General features: G+C 49.1%; 1 protein-coding gene across 3 annotated transcripts; it reads right to left on the bottom strand.

The window, feature by feature from the left end:
• Positions 1-374: 374 nt before the first annotated feature.
• Positions 375-17,393, bottom strand: LOC134430250 (cryptochrome-1-like). Of its 3 annotated transcripts, none has more exons than XM_063177820.1 (12): positions 17,138-17,393; positions 16,011-16,135; positions 13,250-13,710; positions 12,219-12,335; positions 9,233-9,380; positions 8,835-8,975; positions 7,535-7,705; positions 6,867-7,007; positions 6,283-6,434; positions 3,553-3,650; positions 2,974-3,084; positions 375-1,295 (listed from the first exon to the last, which is right to left on the bottom strand). In XM_063177820.1, exons 3-12 carry the CDS (start codon positions 13,660-13,662, stop codon positions 1,204-1,206), a joined length of 1,584 nt encoding a protein of 527 aa, XP_063033890.1. In that variant the 5' UTR covers positions 13,663-13,710; positions 16,011-16,135; positions 17,138-17,393; the 3' UTR covers positions 375-1,203. The 3 variants fall into 3 exon arrangements, with proteins under 3 accessions (XP_063033890.1, XP_063033891.1, XP_063033892.1); XM_063177821.1 differs by having other exon boundaries at positions 16,011-16,059; XM_063177822.1 differs by lacking the exons at positions 16,011-16,135; positions 17,138-17,393 and adding an exon at positions 14,930-14,991.
• Between the last annotated feature and the right edge of the window lie 161 nt (positions 17,394-17,554).

The raw sequence follows: 17,554 nt of genomic DNA, 5'->3' as shown, positions 1-17,554 counted from the left end.
CTTCTGGCCATCCCTGCAAGTTATTAGGTTTGCTGGAGGGCTGAAGAATCAAGGAATATGGGTATCTCCAGCAGCTTGATGCAGGCTTGGAGCAGCAGGAAGTTCCTTGCAGCTTTTTATTTACACCTCACTGTCCTGCTGCCAGCATGGTCTGTCCTGACAGGTCCTGCAGTTCTGTAGCAGCATTGAAAGATCCTGCAGTTTACAGCCTCCTCCTGGTGCTCATGGCTCCTGTGCTGCTCCTGCACTAGATCCTGGGATGCTTCCAAGGAGTTTGGATTGCTGCTGGAGCTGCTATGCCACCAGGTTTCCCGAGAGGACTGATGGATATCAATTGTGGTAACAGATTGCTTCAGAGCCCTTGCATTGTTCATGTCAGAAATAAGTTTTATTTCTTTCCAAACCCAGAATACTACCTGCAGCCATGAAAACCCCACTGCACTTCCACCCCCAAACCCCCAATCATAATTGACTCATCCAGCTTTGTCAAACTTCACAACAATACATTTCAGTGAAAGGAGAAATTTTCCATGTGGTACATGATAAAAGTAATCTCTGCCCTGCAGTTCTAGTTAGCCAAGGAAGAGAATTATGGTGACAAAGTTATATATTAGCCCTAATTTAGTGAGATATTTTCAACCTTGTCCTCAAAATGCATAATTCCTACTTATGACTTAAAACCTACACACAAGGTACAAGGGGCTGCACTCTGCTCTGTCTCCCCAAACTGGGGACTACAGTCATAAACTGGGAACTTAGAACAAATAATCTGAACATCGCTAAGTCTGTCTCTACAAGGCAAGCAAATCAAGGTCCTAATACTAATGTGCAATCACATTAATGTGCACATGGTCTTCTGACATTAAGATATTTTTCACAAAATCTATTTATACATGTGCATGAAAAACCTGGATTTGAAGGATGCTGCAGCAGCAGGACCTGCCACAACCACACACCTCTTGCATTTACCCAACAGCTTCAATAGATGCTCCAGAAGCCACTCAAAGATAAACAATTCCATCCAAAATAACTGCACTAAAACTACTCAAGATCCAACACGTGTGCTGAGGTCAGGTCGCAAGCAAGAGGCACCATCAGCAGGGCAAAGTATGGAGGACAGTGGCTGGCCAGCTCAACTGGCCCCTGGCTCTCCTCTCTTGCCTCTTTTGGTACCCAGCAGGTGACCCCTGAGGGAATTTTGGTTTATTCTGCTGTTCGGGCCACTTTTCCTTTTGAAATGTTTTCTTCTGAATGGTCACGTTTTACCTTTATTTCCATGGGGTCATCTGCATCATCTACAGCAAGAAATAAAGAAGGATTAAAGTTTGCAAAGTCTTCTCTGACTTCAGTCAGGTTAAGATACAAAGTATCACAACATGCTTCTGTTCATAGGCAACAAGAATCATGAAATCCCAGGATGGTTTGGGTGGGAAGGGACCTTAAAGCTCATTTCATTCCACTCCACACCTTCCAGACTGTTCCAAGTCCCATCCTACTCCTTAGCCCTTACTCTATTCCAATATCTGTTCCCCTGTATGACCTGGTTTTCATACGGAGATGGGTGTTGGGAAAATGCTTGGAGTCAGGGACTCCCAAAATTTTGGCATTTCCAACATTTAGTCCCTGGTACCACAGAGCTGCTGGAATAAGTGCCAGCATACAGTGGTTATATCTGTACTATTCCAGTGTGCAAGATCATGGACACATTAATAGGTATCCATTCCAGGGTTTGGAACAATTCATTCCCTCAAGTTAGAGGGGTGAAGGAAAGAACAGTTAAAGTTCCCCTCAGCTGCTCCATGTTGGGTTTCTATAATATAGAGAGGCTGCTTGGCTCAGTCTCAAATAGAAAGGTATTTTGTTACTTAAATTCCATTATGGAGCCATAATGGAATTTAAGTAACAAAATGGGAGAGCTGGGAATGTTCAGCCTGGAGAAGAGAAGGCTTCCAGGGAGACCTGACAGACCCTTCCTAAAAGGGCTCCAAGAGAGCTGGAGAGGGGCATGGGACAAGGGCCTGGAGGGACAGGACAAATGGGAATGGCTTCCCATTGCCAGAGGGCAGAGTTAGCTGCGATATTGGGACAAAATTCTTCCCTGTGAGGTTGTTGAGGCCCTGGCACAGGCTGCCCAGAGAAGCTGCGGCTGCACCTGGATCCCTAGAAGTGTCCAAGGCCAGGTTGGACATGGTTTGAAAAAACCTGGGCTAGTGGAACGCGTTCCTGCCCATGGCAGGGCGTGGAAACTGGATGAGCTTTAAAGTCCTTTTCCACCCAAACCAGGCTGAGATTCCATGTTTTACTGTGAAGGATTCCTCTGAGCTCAGCACAGGCCCTGGGATTTCAATTTTAAGACCACAGGTGCCATAAGTGACACATCTGTGTGACTGGAAATACCTAATTAATGAAGTACCTCAGGCTCGGCACAGTTTGAGCGTTCTAGCCTTACCTGATAACTACCTGATTGTTATCCACAGGGTTAAGCAATTCAGAAAACCATGCCAAAGGGTAAATTTCTTGGAACAACTCAACTCCTCAGAGCTTTATGCTCAGTGGGAATCTCAATTTCTGCTATCGCATAGGGCAGATCATGGTAACAAAGACAAGTAAGGATGTTCTGGTTTACAAGAGGCATGGGCAGAGCTGCAGAGATTTCTGCACCTTGGAGACACACGCAGCCAGCCTGGGGCTGGGGAGTCAGGGCAGGGGGAGAAGATCTGGTTTTGGGAAAGCATTTCTGCAGCAGGCAGGAGGATGCTCCAAGGGAAGAGGGAAGGAAGAAAAGGGTCACACTCTTGTTCTCGAACTTGGGACAGCATTTTAACAGTAACCAGAAGAGTTACTCATGATGTTCGTATCCAACATGGAAAAGCATCCTGGAAAACCACCCAAAGCCCAGCCCCAGAGCCCAGGTTCCTGAGGACAGTCTGTGTGTCACAGCACAGGGAATGTGGGTGCTGCAGCATCTCTCACCTCTCGTGAGCTGGACTGTTTTGTGCTGCTCCTCTCTGACCTGTTTCATCAACTGCATGTTGTGGTCACTGGCTTCCTTGTGGTTCACCATGGGGAAGGGGTAATCCTGACCTGGTAATGTGGAGACAGAGCCTTTACCACCCTCAGCAAAGACATTTTCCGTGGATTTGGAATACTTCCAGTTTTTCTTAAATGGAAGTGCCTAATCCTTTCCATCAAAGAGAAGAGCTCTCACTTTGACCTAAGAGCCTTCAAAGATGTGTTAGAGCAGGAGTAAAAGCACAAGATGTTCTGATATTATTTAAAGCAGCCAAGCATCCAAGATGAATAAATTCAAAGGCAAAAGTGTGGAGTGATCCAAGAGTTTTAGGACATAAAGTTGAAGCAAAAATATGTACTGTGAAATGAGACTCCTATAAAAAATGTTAATGGAGAATGAACAGAAGGAAAGCTGTTGGATTCATCCATTTTCAGAAGATAAATGGCTTATGTTGGAAGTGTGATGCTTCCATCTCATACACATTTATTTTGGATAGTTAGCAGCAGAAAAATCCTTAGCAAGGAATATGAATTAATTACCTATGATACATCCTGCTTGCTTCTGCTCCTCTTCCGATGCTGTCCAGGGCTCGTAGATGTACTTGGAGGGAAAGTTCTTTAGTATGGGCAAGTACTTCCTACAAAACAAGGATAATAGGTGGGTTTATAATCCTGCAGCCAAATATTCATACATTCAGAGAAGTGTAAACCAACCTGTGCCATGTTAATATTAAGATTACTATCTGTGGGAAAGTTCTGATTCATTCTCCACAAAAAAAAAGATCTGGTTTATGTTCTCGAACCTCTATAGGTGTAATATCTTCCAAAAGTTAACTTCACAGCGTAGAATAAATGGGGTGATTTAAACAGTACTTTGGTTTTGATTTCCTCCAAAATAAGTTTTTAAAATTTTCACTGACATTTCATCCTAAACATTAATAAATTTTAAAAACAAACTAATATTAAAAAATTATTGCAGAATGGCAAAGTAATTTTTTGTTCCACTCTGTGAGGTACCTCAGCACAAGCTTCTCCTTGGCAATACCCAAATCTAGACAGGATGGGAGAAATAGATGTGGAGAAATTGAGCTGTGCTGGGGGTTGGGTTTTCTTTCCTTTTCTCGAAGAATTTTTTCCCATTGAGTTGCTAAGAAGCACTGATGGCTGTGTGCTAGAGACTGCGGGGAGGGGGAACTCCTCTGATTTTTGGGAGCTTCTCTGGGAGGGACAGAGACACCCCGAGATTAGAAGCAGGTAAAGGATGGGAGCTGGGGCAGTTGCGGTTCTCTCGCTCAATCTGGGCTTCGGAGGACGGGGGACCCGCAGTCTGGGAAAAGGAATTCGCTGACACAGTCACAACCCAGCTGGGAGCTGCTTTTCTTCTGCCGCTGGGCCCCGCATCCCTGTGCACTACCGGGACGTCCCACAGTTCCAGCTCCTGCCACAGATCTTGACACATCTCGCCCACCACGCAGGGATTTTTTGCTTGTTGCAGTGTGAGCTCATTTCCTGTTTTACTTCCCAGTCCCTTCCCAGGTGTGGCAATACCTCTCTTCCCCCTCACCCCCTGCTGGGCTGTCAATCAGTCTTAACATTCCAGCAAGGCCATCCTGTGGTTGGTCAAGTTTGAAAGATGCCCCCAGGCCTGGGGTCATTGGCCTGTCTATGTGTCCCTGGTTCCCTGAGACCCTCCTCCTCCCACCTGGTTGGTGCTCACCTGTCCCTTCCCCTCCCCCTGTCCCTGGGCTTAAATTCAGCCAGGACCATGTGCTCAGGATTCTGTTGGAGCTGTTACCAAGATTCAGATGTCTGTGACCATGAAATAAAACTCTGGATATAAACCCTCCGACAGAATCCATCTCCTTCCTCTTCACCCTAGCCTGAAGCCTTCCCACCCGAGGTAAACTGAGTTTCTAACCTTGCCTGGACTTGTTCCAGTGCCCGCTGACACATCCAGCCAGCCAAAAGTGTCTCTGAGGTGAAATACCAGTTGCCGCCTTTGGCCCAGCAGCAAGGGTCAGACGAGCTCAGACACAAGCTACCTGGTAATATTGGGAACATATTCCAATATTTGCTCATTCCTGCTGTTCCAGCCTAGTGTTTCTCAGAGTCCTCTGGGGGCACCGGGACTGACTGCCCCGGGCTTTGTGGAGCAAAACCTCTCCCCCACCCCTCCCGGTCTGGGCTCAGCCGCCATTGCCCCACAGCGCCCCCTGCAGCCCCACAGCGCCCCCTGCAGCCCCGCGGGGATCGCTGCACCTGCCCCGCCCGCCGGGAGCCAGCAGCGCCCCTGCTGGCCGTGCCCGGAACTGCAGCAGAGGGAAAGCGCCGCAGCCCCAAGGCTGGGATTGGGCTCCTGCTCTGTGATTCGTGATGCTGCAGTCGTTGAGGTTTGTTTGCCTTGTTATACATGCTAGTAAAGAACTGTTACTCCTAATCTCATATATTTTTGCCTGAGAGCCCCTTAATTTCAAAATTATAATAATTTGGAGGGAGTGGGTTCACATTCTCCATTCCAAGGGAGGCTCCTACCTTCCTTAGCAGGCACCTGCCTTTCAAACCCAGACAAGCTGTTTGCTCAACACTAACACAGTGAGCCTACTGCTTTGAGAAACTCCATCAGCACATTATGGAGAGACAACAAAAATGAGACTCTGAAGCAAAGAGGACTTAAGAGTGGGAAGTAAAACCTATGTGTGTGCAAATAAAGAATGGCAGGGTTAGATGGGATATTGGGATATTCCTCTCTGTGAGGGTGGTAAGGCCCTGGCACAGGTTGCTCAGAGAAGCTATGGCTGTCCCATTCTTGCTATTGTCCAAGGCCAGGCTTGGAGAAACCTTAGGATAGTGGAAAGTGTCCCTGCCCATGGCAGGGAGTGGAACTGGATGAGGTTTAAGCTCCCTTCCAAGCACATCCCAGAATTCCATGAAAAGCAAGAAAATAAGTGCAAACCGGAGCAGGGAAGCTGTGGGAAATTCTTCTCAAATCCTTTGGAAAGAGGAGCCAGCCTAGTGATCAAACATGGTGCTGGACACAAGTGCTCACAAATGAACACAAGCCCCGCTCAGCCATCACTTGGAATAACAGATATCTCTCTGCTTCTCCATGCCTCAGTTTTCCCAAGTTTTCAATAAAACCATTGCTATGAGTCCTGTTTAACAGGTGTGTGTGTGTGCTTGAAACTGATCCATTTCATCAGTTCCTGCTGTTCCTTCTCAAGAGGAGCTTGAGAGGCTCTCAGGGAGGTGGCGGGGTGGGTGTCCCCTGACCTGATGTAGTCGCCCTGGGGGTCTGTGCGCTTCCCGAAGCGGACGGGGCAGAAGATCCGTGTGTACTGGTGGAAGAAGGCGCTGGCTGACAGCCACATCCAGTTCCCAGCGTTGATGCTGTAGTCAGCATCTAAAAGCAGCTCTTCAAACACCTGTACATCAGGAATGGGAAGAGAAATAGCCCTGAAATGGCTATATTGCAAAAACTAGACAAAAGCAGACTGGGAAGTTGCTACTGGAAGCACAGCACTGTGGGGCCAGGGCTGACTCCTCACATGCACGCTAGGAATGCTCTCCATGGACAGAAGACAGAGCAACCCAAAAACTCTGGGTTTGGAACCTGCTAGAGACTGAGCATGTCTGCACCAGTATCCTCATTATCCAAAAATCATGAGCATTTGGGAAAGGGAATGAACTCTCACCACTGCACTGAGTGACAAATAAAGATATTCCATAAAGCCTGAGATCCACAGGAAGGGGCAGAACCAAACCCTGCTCTGTAGAACTGTCGACTGCTAGACTCAGGCTGTGCAGGGTTTCTCAGGGCTAGGCAGAACAGAGGAAAATAAAAGGCAGCAGAGAACCTTCATTCCCTCTTCCCAGCTGATCCAAAGGTCCCCACGTGTCAGGAAGCAGGCGACAGCGTGCCGAGCCAGGTGATGGATCCAGCCTTCCTGGCGCAGCTGAGTCATAATGGCATCGATCCATGGGAACCCTGTCTGTGCCTGCAGCAGAACAGGACATCAGCTCTCCCCCATACACTGCTTTCACAGAATTACAGACTGTTTTGGGTGGGAAGAGACATTAAAGCCCCCTGCCATGGGTAGGGACACCTTCCACCAGCTCAGGTTGCTCCAAGCCCCATCCAACCTGGCCTTGGACGCTTCCAGGGATCCAGAGGCAGCCACAGCTTCCCTGGGAACCTAGGCCAGGTCCTCACCACCCTCACAGGGAAGAGCTTCGTCCCAATATCCCATCTAACACTGCCCTCTGTCAGCTGGAAGCCATTCCCCTTGTCCTGTCACTCCATCCCTTGTCTCAAGTACCTCTCCAGCTCCCCTGGAGCCCCTTTAGGCACTGGAAGGGTCTCTAAGGTCTCCCTAGAGCCTTCTTTTCTCCAGGCTGAACATTCCCAGCTCTCACAGCCTGTCACACCACTGCAAGATGCATTCAAACTGCCAGCAGGGACAGATCAAGGGAAGAGGAAAGCTCCAAGCTCCAATGCAGCTGCTGAGGCCATGCACCTCATTACCGTTTTCCATTTGTGGAGCCTCTCTGCATCCTTGTACCAGCAGATCTGGAGGCAGATGGGGTTCCCAGCCATCTGGGTGAAGTTGGGCGTTGCTGATGCTACTGTATAGAAGAACTCCCTCCACAACAGCTGCCCTTGGAGCGACACTGGGGGCAGAGAGTGATGCTTTGCCTGCAAAAGACACAAGGTGACAGCTTCAGTTCATACATATCATTGCAGCTTCACTCATTTTGTGTGTCTCATGCCTACAAAATAAAGATGAATCTGACTAAAATACGAGTTTCAAGACACTTTAGTGTTCAAGTCAAGGAAATCAAATATCTGAGGCAATGCTGTCTGGGCCAAAGCAAAGCCAAACTGCCAGACTTCAGTGTTAGCTCAAACATACTCCACCTACCTTCCAAAACTGTGTCACACTGGGATTTCTTACACCAAGCATGTGTTTATTAATGTGCTAACTGAATTCAGGTGGCTCAGCCATGTCTCAAATGATAATCTTAAGATGGAGGTAAAGGAGGTTGGTTTTCTTGGGCTGGTTTCAAGCTCACTTTTTCTTAAGAATCAAACAAGATTTCAGAAAGTGGTTTTCATTTATTCAACAATTAAAACTTGTCTAAGATAAAATCAGTTGATTTCCAGAAACAAAACTGTACAAACCAATCAGAAACTTCCCTTAACCACCAGACAGACTAAATTTCAAGCTAAATCCTTGAAATTTAAGAAGGTTTTTCTGGACTTCCCTGCTGATCCCAGGTCTGCTGGCTCTCTATTCATAGAACCACAATTTGGGTTGGAAGGGACATTAAAGCCCATTTCACTCCACACTCTGCCATGGGCAGGGACACCTTCCACTAGCCCAGGTTGCTCCAAGCCCCATCCAACCAGGCCTTGGACACTTCCAGGGATGGGGCAGCCACAGCTGCTCTGGGGACCGTGTGCCAGGGCCTCACCACCCTCATAGGAAATAATTTCTTCCCAACATCTAATCCAAATCTGCTTTCAGTTTGAAGCCATTCCCTATTGCCCTGTCACTACAGTTCCCGATGAAAACATGAATTTAGAATATTAATATCCTGTTTCTAAAACTTAATTGGGAAGAGCTGCAGACATTCTGTGGCTGTTTCACAGAACATGAAGCCACTCCACAGATTTCATGGGACACTGTGAGAAGACACTAACAAAGCAGCATTTTTTGACACACCAAGTCTCTACCAAGAGGATCTGAGTGTTAAATCCTGCCTCCCATGCCAGACTTGTCACAGTTTTGGATTTGCTTACTTAGGACCAATTATTGGCTTACCTGAGCATAAATGTTTGACAACCTATAAAAAAATGTCCGAACTGACAGACAGCCCATACTGAAATATGGGCTCAGGCCTGTGGTGCTTGGAAGCAGCGAGTTTGGGATTGTCCTTGGCTTAGTAAAACTTGTTACCCAGCCCTGAAATGAAAACAGAAATTTGGGTTCAGGCAGCACGAGATGACACATGGCCAGTAACAAACAGAGGAAAGCTCTTGGAATTGGATTAACTATCAGAGGGGCTTGTTTGATGTCATCCCTGGAAAACACTCCCACTTCCCAGAAATGAAAGAGAACAAAACCCGAGCCTAAGCTGCCACCCTCCTCCAAGCCAAGCTGGGCACTGATCTCAGCCCACCTGGAGTCACCACCATCCCCTGGGTTCCATCAGGGCTGACCTGGTCAGTCAAGTGTTGCTCCAGACGCTGCAGCCCTTCAGTCTCCCCTCCTCTCCAAGGGGAAAGGCTCTCTGGGGAAATCTTCAAATCCACAGGGAGAGGCACCCTGTAACACTCAGCCAGGCCCGGGTCAGGGGCCCTACATCTCCTGAGGTGAGAGAGAAAACTCTTTGAAAGGAACAACAGAAGCCAGAAGATAGAGGCAGTCCCTGTCAATGCCATACCAAGTATCATCTATCACAGTCCAACCAGAGCACAGAGAATGAAAGCACAGTGAGAAATCCCAGGCTGTACTTTCCTGGGGGAGAAGAGTTCATCCTGCAATTGCTCCAGGGAATTCTAGCCAGAACTGGGGAAGAACAGTCCCACCAAGTTACAGTGCTCAGAGCAGTCAGCTGCATCCCCAGCTCAGACCCCTTTCAGTTCCCATGCCCTACACAAGGCTCAGAGGCAGCTCCTCTCCAGTTCCTCCCAGCTGTCACATCCAAACCTAGGAGGGAACCAAGAGACTCCTCAGACCCTAAACACAATTATGGTGCTGCCTCCAAATGCCACTCCAGCTCCCCTGAGTGCCTCTGAGGAGAGGTCACTCTGGAGTCACAGAATCCCAGACTGGTTTGGGTTGGAAGGGACATTAAAGCCCATCCAGTTCCCCTCCTGCCATGGGCAGGGTCACCTTCCCCAGGTTGCTCCAAGCCCTGGCCAACCTGGCCTCGGACACTTCCAGGCATGGGGCAGCCACAGCTTCTCTGGACAATCTGTGCTAGGGCCTCACTACTGCAGAATTTCTTCCCAACATGTAATCTAAACCTTCTCTCTTTCAGTTTCATAGGGAAGGAGGCAGGAGAGAGAAAGGAGGCAGGAGAGCTGGGCCACCCCAGCTACTCATTCCTAACCAAGCTAAGGCCCCCGAGCCCACACTCCGTAGCAGCCCCCCAACATCTCCTCAGCCTCAGATGCTGAAGCTTCCCAAGGCCTCTGCTCCCCATATTGCTGGAAGAGCATCAGTTTGGTCTTCTTCCACCCCATAAAACACAGATGAAGAGGCCCAAGGAAGTGCTGGTGACACAGAGACTTCTCACAACCTGTGAATTAACTCAGACATCAACAGATCTTTGTACTTACCTGGACAAACCTGAGCTGAGCCCTGCTGCAGGCACCTACAGAGGTGGGGCCAGTGCAGCTCTCAGAGCACTGGCATAGCTCAAGCCTGCTGGGAAGCATGTGAACCACTTATCTCTCATCAGCATTAATTTTAAAAGTCCAAACAAACAAATCAGGCAAGAAAGGTTAAAAAAAAAAAAAAAAACAAAAAAAACAAAAAAAAACAACCCAAAAAACAAAACCAAAAAAAACAAAAAAAAAAAAAAAAACCAAAAAAACAAAAAAAAAAAAAAACAGTGCTAGAAAAAAAAAAATACAGGAACTTAGAACTTATATATTCCAGTACTCACATAAGTCTTGTTATCAGACTGTCTCAGGACAACATTCAGGAAGTAACAAGACTCCCCCAAAATGGGAAGATCCAAGCCTGGGTTGGTGGCACTGAGCTGAGGCCATGCAGGAGGCACCTGATGTTGAATCCCAAGCACCTGCAGTCCCATTCCAGCTCTCTCCTGCTCCAGTCTTACCTCCCTTTGAATCACTAACCTCATGGAGAGCTAAACACAAGACATCCTTGACTCCGAGCTACTTCTCAAGTCCTGGGAGACACGGGCTCAGTCTCTCTTTCCCATATAGCAGAGGGGAGCAGAGATTTAAAGCCAGGAGGGAACAGTAGGATCACTCCATCGAACTTCCTGCATAAAACAAACTATTGTGGTTCATCTAATTCCTGTCCAAAATCTTAAGAGGAATGCAGAGCATGCCTTTTCCCAGGGCTTCCTCTGCAGGAGTTTGACATCTCTTAAAAGCTTTTCTCAAGGTGTGTCTTAGGTTACAAGATATGGCTGGGGCTGTGTATCCTACTGCCATCTGTTAGAGGTGGGGCAGTTATCCTCTGTTCATTGGGCCACCTGTTAAAAGCAGATGGGGCAGTTTTCTTTATATCTTCACACTCTCCCTCTGGGGAGATCTCTTCTGCTCATGGGCCATTGAATGTTCCTGCATGGCTGATGAAATTCCATCATCCCATGGGGAGATGTTCCACTCAGGGGAAGGAGCCAAGAATTCCTACCTGGATAGAATCTGGCTTTTGGAACAGCACAGCAGCCTTTGCCCCCTGCATTGCCAGAGGAGCAGCTTTCTGCTGCCCTGCATTGCCAGAGGGGGACCAGGCCCATCTGCAGCAGCCCTGGAGCTGCAGAGGAAAACTCCCCCCTTGTGCAGGATCCCTGATCCAGCAGAACCACAGCTGGCACTGCAGGAGGGCTGAGCCCCCAAGGGATGGGGCTGGGACACCACCCTGACACATGGGGTGTCAGGTCATATTCTGACTCTGTCAGTGTATTGGTTGTTTTTTGGGTTTTTTTACTATTGCATTTGTATTTTTAATTTTCCTAGTAAAGAACTGTTATTCCTATTCCCATATCTTTGCCTGAGACCCTCATAACTTCAAAATTATAATAATTTGGAGGGAGGGGGTTTACATTTTCCCTTTCAAGGGAGGCTCTTGCCTTCTTTAGCAGACACCTGTCTTTTCAAACCAAGACAAAGTGCTTTGCAAAAGCTTAAGACTTTTATGGAATCACAGAATCATTAAGGTTGGAAAAAACCTTTAAGACATTGAATCCAACCATTACTTTGTGAGGTGTCCCACATGGTGAGAAATCTGCACAAATACCAAAAGAGATGAGTATCAGACCATTCTGCCATCTGCTCTCCCCTCCCAACAACAGTTACATCCCCTGTACATAGAATCAATAACCCTCCATGCACAGAAATAAAACAAGAAAACATCTAAAATGCCTCATTATCATTTGGGCCTGGCTCTTCTTTTGGGCAGAGAAAGAGGACCAGCAATTCCCACTCACAGGCTGGTACTTACTGGAAGTCTTCAGCTGTGAGGTTTCGGACAGGCACCTCAGGGTCACCAAGCAAAGACAGAATGTGAAGGAACCTCTTGTAAGTTAATGGGGGACTCCCACCATTTAGGTCCAAAATCCTTAAAAAAAACCAAAACAACAAGATCTCTTCTCACATAACAGAAACCAAGGAAGAAGCTGGAACTGCCAGCGGACAGGAAGGTGACATCACAAGCTGTAACAACTCCATTAGTGCAACTGTATGTAGAAATTACAGATTTTACAAGTTAAACTCCTCTGGGTGAGTGTACATCTATGCCAAGAGCAGTTTCTCAGGACGTAAGACAACAAAACTGGGATCAGGATTCCAGTCATGGCTTCACCTGCACAGCCACACACAGCCAGGACACACAGGGCAGGGTGTGGGACACCTCTGGAGTCACAAAAAATAGGTTCAGGGCAGTAAATAACTGTCCTCTCTGAGCAATGACCTGTGCAAACAGCTTGAATTCAAGACAGCAAGTTACAGACATCCATTCATTTACATAATTTAGGGGTTTTGCAAAATTGGAGTGTTAGGGCTGTTAGAAGTGTTAGTTATTACTGCTTTCCTTCTTAATAATTTCAATATATTCAGTCATTCAACACTGAGTAACAGCTTGGATCCAAGTGTATTCAAACACCAGTGAAAGCTGACTTGAAAGACTTTGAAAATATCTGACACCAAAAACTCTTTACCATATTTAATAGAACTTTTACAAGTCCTACTAAAGGTGTTAGAGAATTTCTTCCACTCTGTTTAAAAGAGTAAGTTTTTAGGTGAATTAAACTGCCCAAAAGGAAAAAGTTAAGCAGCTGTTTGGGCTGAAATTCTAAAACCTGTGCACAATCTCTTCTCTTTCTTCTATGGGAGCAACAAAGTTCTCCCAGCAAACAGCACCACGTTCACCTCAGACAGTTCAATTTCCTCCAAAGGAAAAACCAAGACACTTGGCCTTTCCTCTTCTAAAATGACCTCCCTGGAGACACTTGTGGGTATGGGGCAGTCACGTACCGCTGGGTGTTGTACAGGCTGTGGCTCACCAGGGAGAGCACCTCAAAGCCCAGCTCTGCCCCCAGGCGCTGGATGTTGGCCTCCATCTCCTTGTAGAATGGCTCCATCTCTGCATCCAGTGTCACTTGAGTGATATTCCACTTCTGGATGTGATCCCTAAGAACGAGCTCATACTCCCCTTGAATAACCAGCAAGCAGGAGCCCAGCTTGCCCAAGTTTTTGTGGAGATCCTCAAGGGACTGGAGCAGGAAATTCCAGCGCAGGGCCCCGATGTGCATGGAGGAGGTCAGGAATGCTGTGTCCAGGATGTACACGGGGTACAGGGCCTCTGAGGACTCCAGGGCAGCCAGTAGCACTGGGTTGTCGTGGAGCCGGAGCTCCTTCCGGAAAAGGTGAATGGTGCGATGCAGCATCCTGGCTACAAGAGGAAGGGAACCCTTGGCTTTCAGGATACCAAATCCCTACAAAGAACAAGGTCAATTAACAATTAGAAATACAGCTCCAAAAAATCCTCTGCAGTTTTTACCACAAACTTCTTGCTTTGATAAGTTTTCATGAGAGAAACGCAGGAACGAGAGCAAACCTCTCCTCTGACCCCATCATTCAGCAGCAGAATCACCATCCAGCTCCACAGAGAATGGCCTCTGCCCCAAATGAGTCAATCAAATCCTCTAAATTAAATCCCTCAATGAAATCACATCCCAGTAACGCTCACCAGAAGGAAGGAATCAAAACAGATGGAGCTGCCAGAGCTCCATTTAGTGCACAAACACTTTTTAACCCCACAGATGTGGCTGTCAGCAAATCTTCTGGAAGTCATCAGCTGATTTCAAGGAGGTCCACAGGAGCAATCAGCTCATCAGAGACCTGGTGCAATACTCCGTCTGTCAGGCGATTTTAGGAGACATCTGAACTTATGGATTTCACAGAATCCCAGACTGGTTTGGGTTGGAAGGAACATTAAAGCCCATCCAGTTCTACCTCCTGCCATAGGCAGGGACACCTTCTTCTGTCCCAGGTTGCTCCAAGCCCCATCCAGCCTGGGCTTGGACACTTCCAGGGATGGGGCAGCCACAGCTTCTCTGGGCAGCCTGGGCCAGAGCCTCACCACCTTCACAGGGAAGAATTTCTTCCAATATCCCATCTTACCCTGCCCTCCAGCAGCGGGAAACCATTCCCCCTTGTCTTGTTCCTCCAGATCCTTGTCCCAAGTCCCTCTCTAGTTCTCTTGAAGCCCTTTTTGGCACTGGAAGGGGCTCTGAAATCTCCCCTTTTCTTTTCTAGGCTGGGCATCCCCAGCTCTCCCAGCCTGCCTTCAGAGCAGCACCAAGCCCAGCAGGACCTCCTAAACTCACTTTCCCATGTAAAATTGGGAAAGTACGACACCCACCTCCCAGGTGGGTCCCTACCTGATGCTAATTTCCAGCCTTACCCCCAGAGGAGATCAGAGATTAACAAAGAACCAAATTACAATCCCTAATCCAGCTCAGCACCTCCAGCCAAACAGCTGCACTCACCCCCTCACAATGGCTGCACCAGGCAACTCAGCCCTTGTCCCTGCTCAACCCACATCTAGCAGCTTTTCCATAAATCTGATTTTCTCCATTCCAAAACACATGCACCAGCAGCACCCAGACAGGCCCATTTTGTTACAACCCCCCAGTAAGGCCCCAAACTCACAAGCACTGGGGTGCAGCCCAGGGCAGGGCTGGGCTGTGTGGCGTGCTCTGCCCTGCACCCACTTCCTGGGAGAACCGGAAAAACAAGGTGGCTCTTGCAGCTCAGGGGAGCACCCCGATGGCATTTCTGGGTACTAAACCATGCAAAGTGTGCTGGAAGAGTCCCCTGCATCCTATGCACCAGCTAGGGTCACTGAGGGACTGCCCCAGCCAGGGGCTCCAAGGCCCCCACAGCCTTACAGCCTTTGGGGCTGTCCCAAGCCCTGTGGCCCCACATGGTCTGCAAGGTCGCCCCAAATCCAGGGCCCTGCAGCCCCCTGATATCTGTGGGATCACACTCACCCCCACACCCCTTTGTCTCACACACCTGGGACTGCTGTGAGCCCAGTGCCCCACACAGCCCATGGGATGGCCGCAAGATACGTCCCCAGGCAGGACCCATCCCTTCAGTGATGGCATCCTTGCAGGAGCACACAACAACGCCGACTGGGCACAGGGCAGGCAGGCCCCAGGCCAGGGCCTGGGTGGGCTGGGTCTGGGTTAACAGCAGCTCTGGGGATGCCACTAAAGGGGACTGGGGGAATCAGAGCTGGGGGGACAAGGATTTCATTAAAACAGGCTGGGAGGAGCAGAGGCTCTATTAAAATGGGCTGAAGCCCACTTGGCAGGGTGGGAGCCCAGAGCCAAAGAGGTGTCAAAGCTGGGTGAGGAGCTGGGATGCCCTACTGAATGGGAAAGAATGGGGAGGGGAATCACTTGTGCAGGCCATGGGTGGTGTCAGAAAGAAACTGAGCTCTTGGACACTCCTGTCGTGTCACAAGGAAAGGAAAGATGCTCTGGAATGTTGGAGAAGGCAGAGCAGGTGCTGTCTGTCATTGACATCATGTTGAGATTTATCCACTGTTACTCTTCCACCTCTCCATGAACGAGCAGCTCGAGTCTGTTCATTCCCTGTCATATCCAGATCACATCTGTTCCCCAAAAATCAACCAGGCAGGTAGAAAATACACCTCACACAGGATTCATCCCTGTACTTCGGGACAGGTACACCATGACAGCAAGCACAGAAATCTAGGCCTTACCTTGAGGGTTGCACAGCTGATGTTCCAGGATCTTTACAACATGTCACCCCTAAAAGAGGAGGTCACACAGTCACTGATCCCAGCTCTCCTGATGCTGAGTATTTTTCTCCACAGGCAAGAATGTGCTGGAGGGATGCAAAAGCTGTCAGTGGCACTATCCAAAACCCACTGTGCTGCCCCTGTTCCTACAGGCATACAGAAATGAGTTGCCCTGGGGTTGTTGGGGTTTTAAACACCACTAAATAACACAAATATCTGCACTGATGTGGATTCTGCTTCAAAGATGGTCTAAGCCATGCAAGCCTTTGTGTAATTCCCAAGAGTGAAGGAGGAGGACTGCAGGCAGCTCCTCTCTGGTCCCACTGGCCCTTGGAGCTGGCAGAACCAGATGGGGCAGGGACAGACCAAGGCCTAAGGAACCGGGAAGAGAAATTTTTCACAGTTTAATTTCCTCTGTGGGACACTCTCCATTGTCAAATGCTCTTTGACTATATTTTGGCTGCTTCAGAAGCAAGAGTGAAACAGATAAACAACGGTTTATCTGGAGAGAGCAGCCTTACACCTGCTCTCTCAAACCACAGTCTGGGCTTGGGAAGTGGAATAACGATCACCATTAAGTTGTTTAATGTTATTCTGTTTCGATAGGCTTGAGAACAATTTTTAATTGGGATCTAAGAATTATTTTTTGCATAAATCTGGGTCTATAATCCCACTCTACACACTGAGCCAGACCTGAGGCTACTGTTGATTCCAACCTCTAGGTTCTTTCCTCTGTTTGAATACTTTAGGTGATTAATACGGTGCTAGATACAGCTTTGATGCAAGAAAACGGCATATTGAGTCAGAGAAGGAAATAAGTCCCAAACACATCGAAGTGTAGGGGCTTGACTGGGGCTTCTCCGGCAACGGGTCGAGAACCGCACCCGAGTCTCTGCCTATGGGGGATGGGGCGGAGGGAGGCCGGGCTGAGGGCCCAGGACGGGGCCCGGGCCCCTCACCCGGAGGGGGAAGTGGCGAGGAGGCAACGGGGGAGGGCGGCCCCTGCGCCAGCCCCGCAGCAGCTGAGGGCGAACGGGTCAGCCAGGACTCCCGCCGCCTCCCGGGGGGCTCCCTGAGCCCGCCTTTACCTCCTTCCCCATGGCCTGTGGTGGCGGCGGGCGCGGCAGCGGTTCCTCGCCCCACGGGGCCGGTTACACAACGCTGGCTGGGACAGGGAGTTATGTAAGGACCGCTCCCAGCAGGGCGCTGCCCGCTGTCCGCGGAGGTTTAACGCGGTTCAGGGTGGGAGGATCCCAGGGCTGGAGCATCCCAGAGCCGGGGATCCGGGGCGGTCCCGGTTGGTCCCGGAGCTCCTCCGGCCCCGCTCTCGCCTCCCCACCACAGCCTCAGGCCACACCCCGCGCGCTTGCTTCAATGAGGGCGGGGCTTGGGTTCCCGCCCGCAGCGCTCACCCAATGGCAGCGCCCTAATTCAATTGAGGGGGCGGGGACAGGGGGCCAGGACAGCTCAATCAGCGCCCGAGCGGCGGCCTGGGGGGTGGGGCT

The sequence above is a fragment of the Melospiza melodia genome, chromosome 28 (genome assembly GCF_035770615.1).
Source record: "Melospiza melodia melodia isolate bMelMel2 chromosome 28, bMelMel2.pri, whole genome shotgun sequence".
Taxonomy (NCBI): domain Eukaryota; kingdom Metazoa; phylum Chordata; class Aves; order Passeriformes; family Passerellidae; genus Melospiza; species Melospiza melodia.
This window is presented reverse-complemented; position numbering and strand designations above follow the sequence as displayed.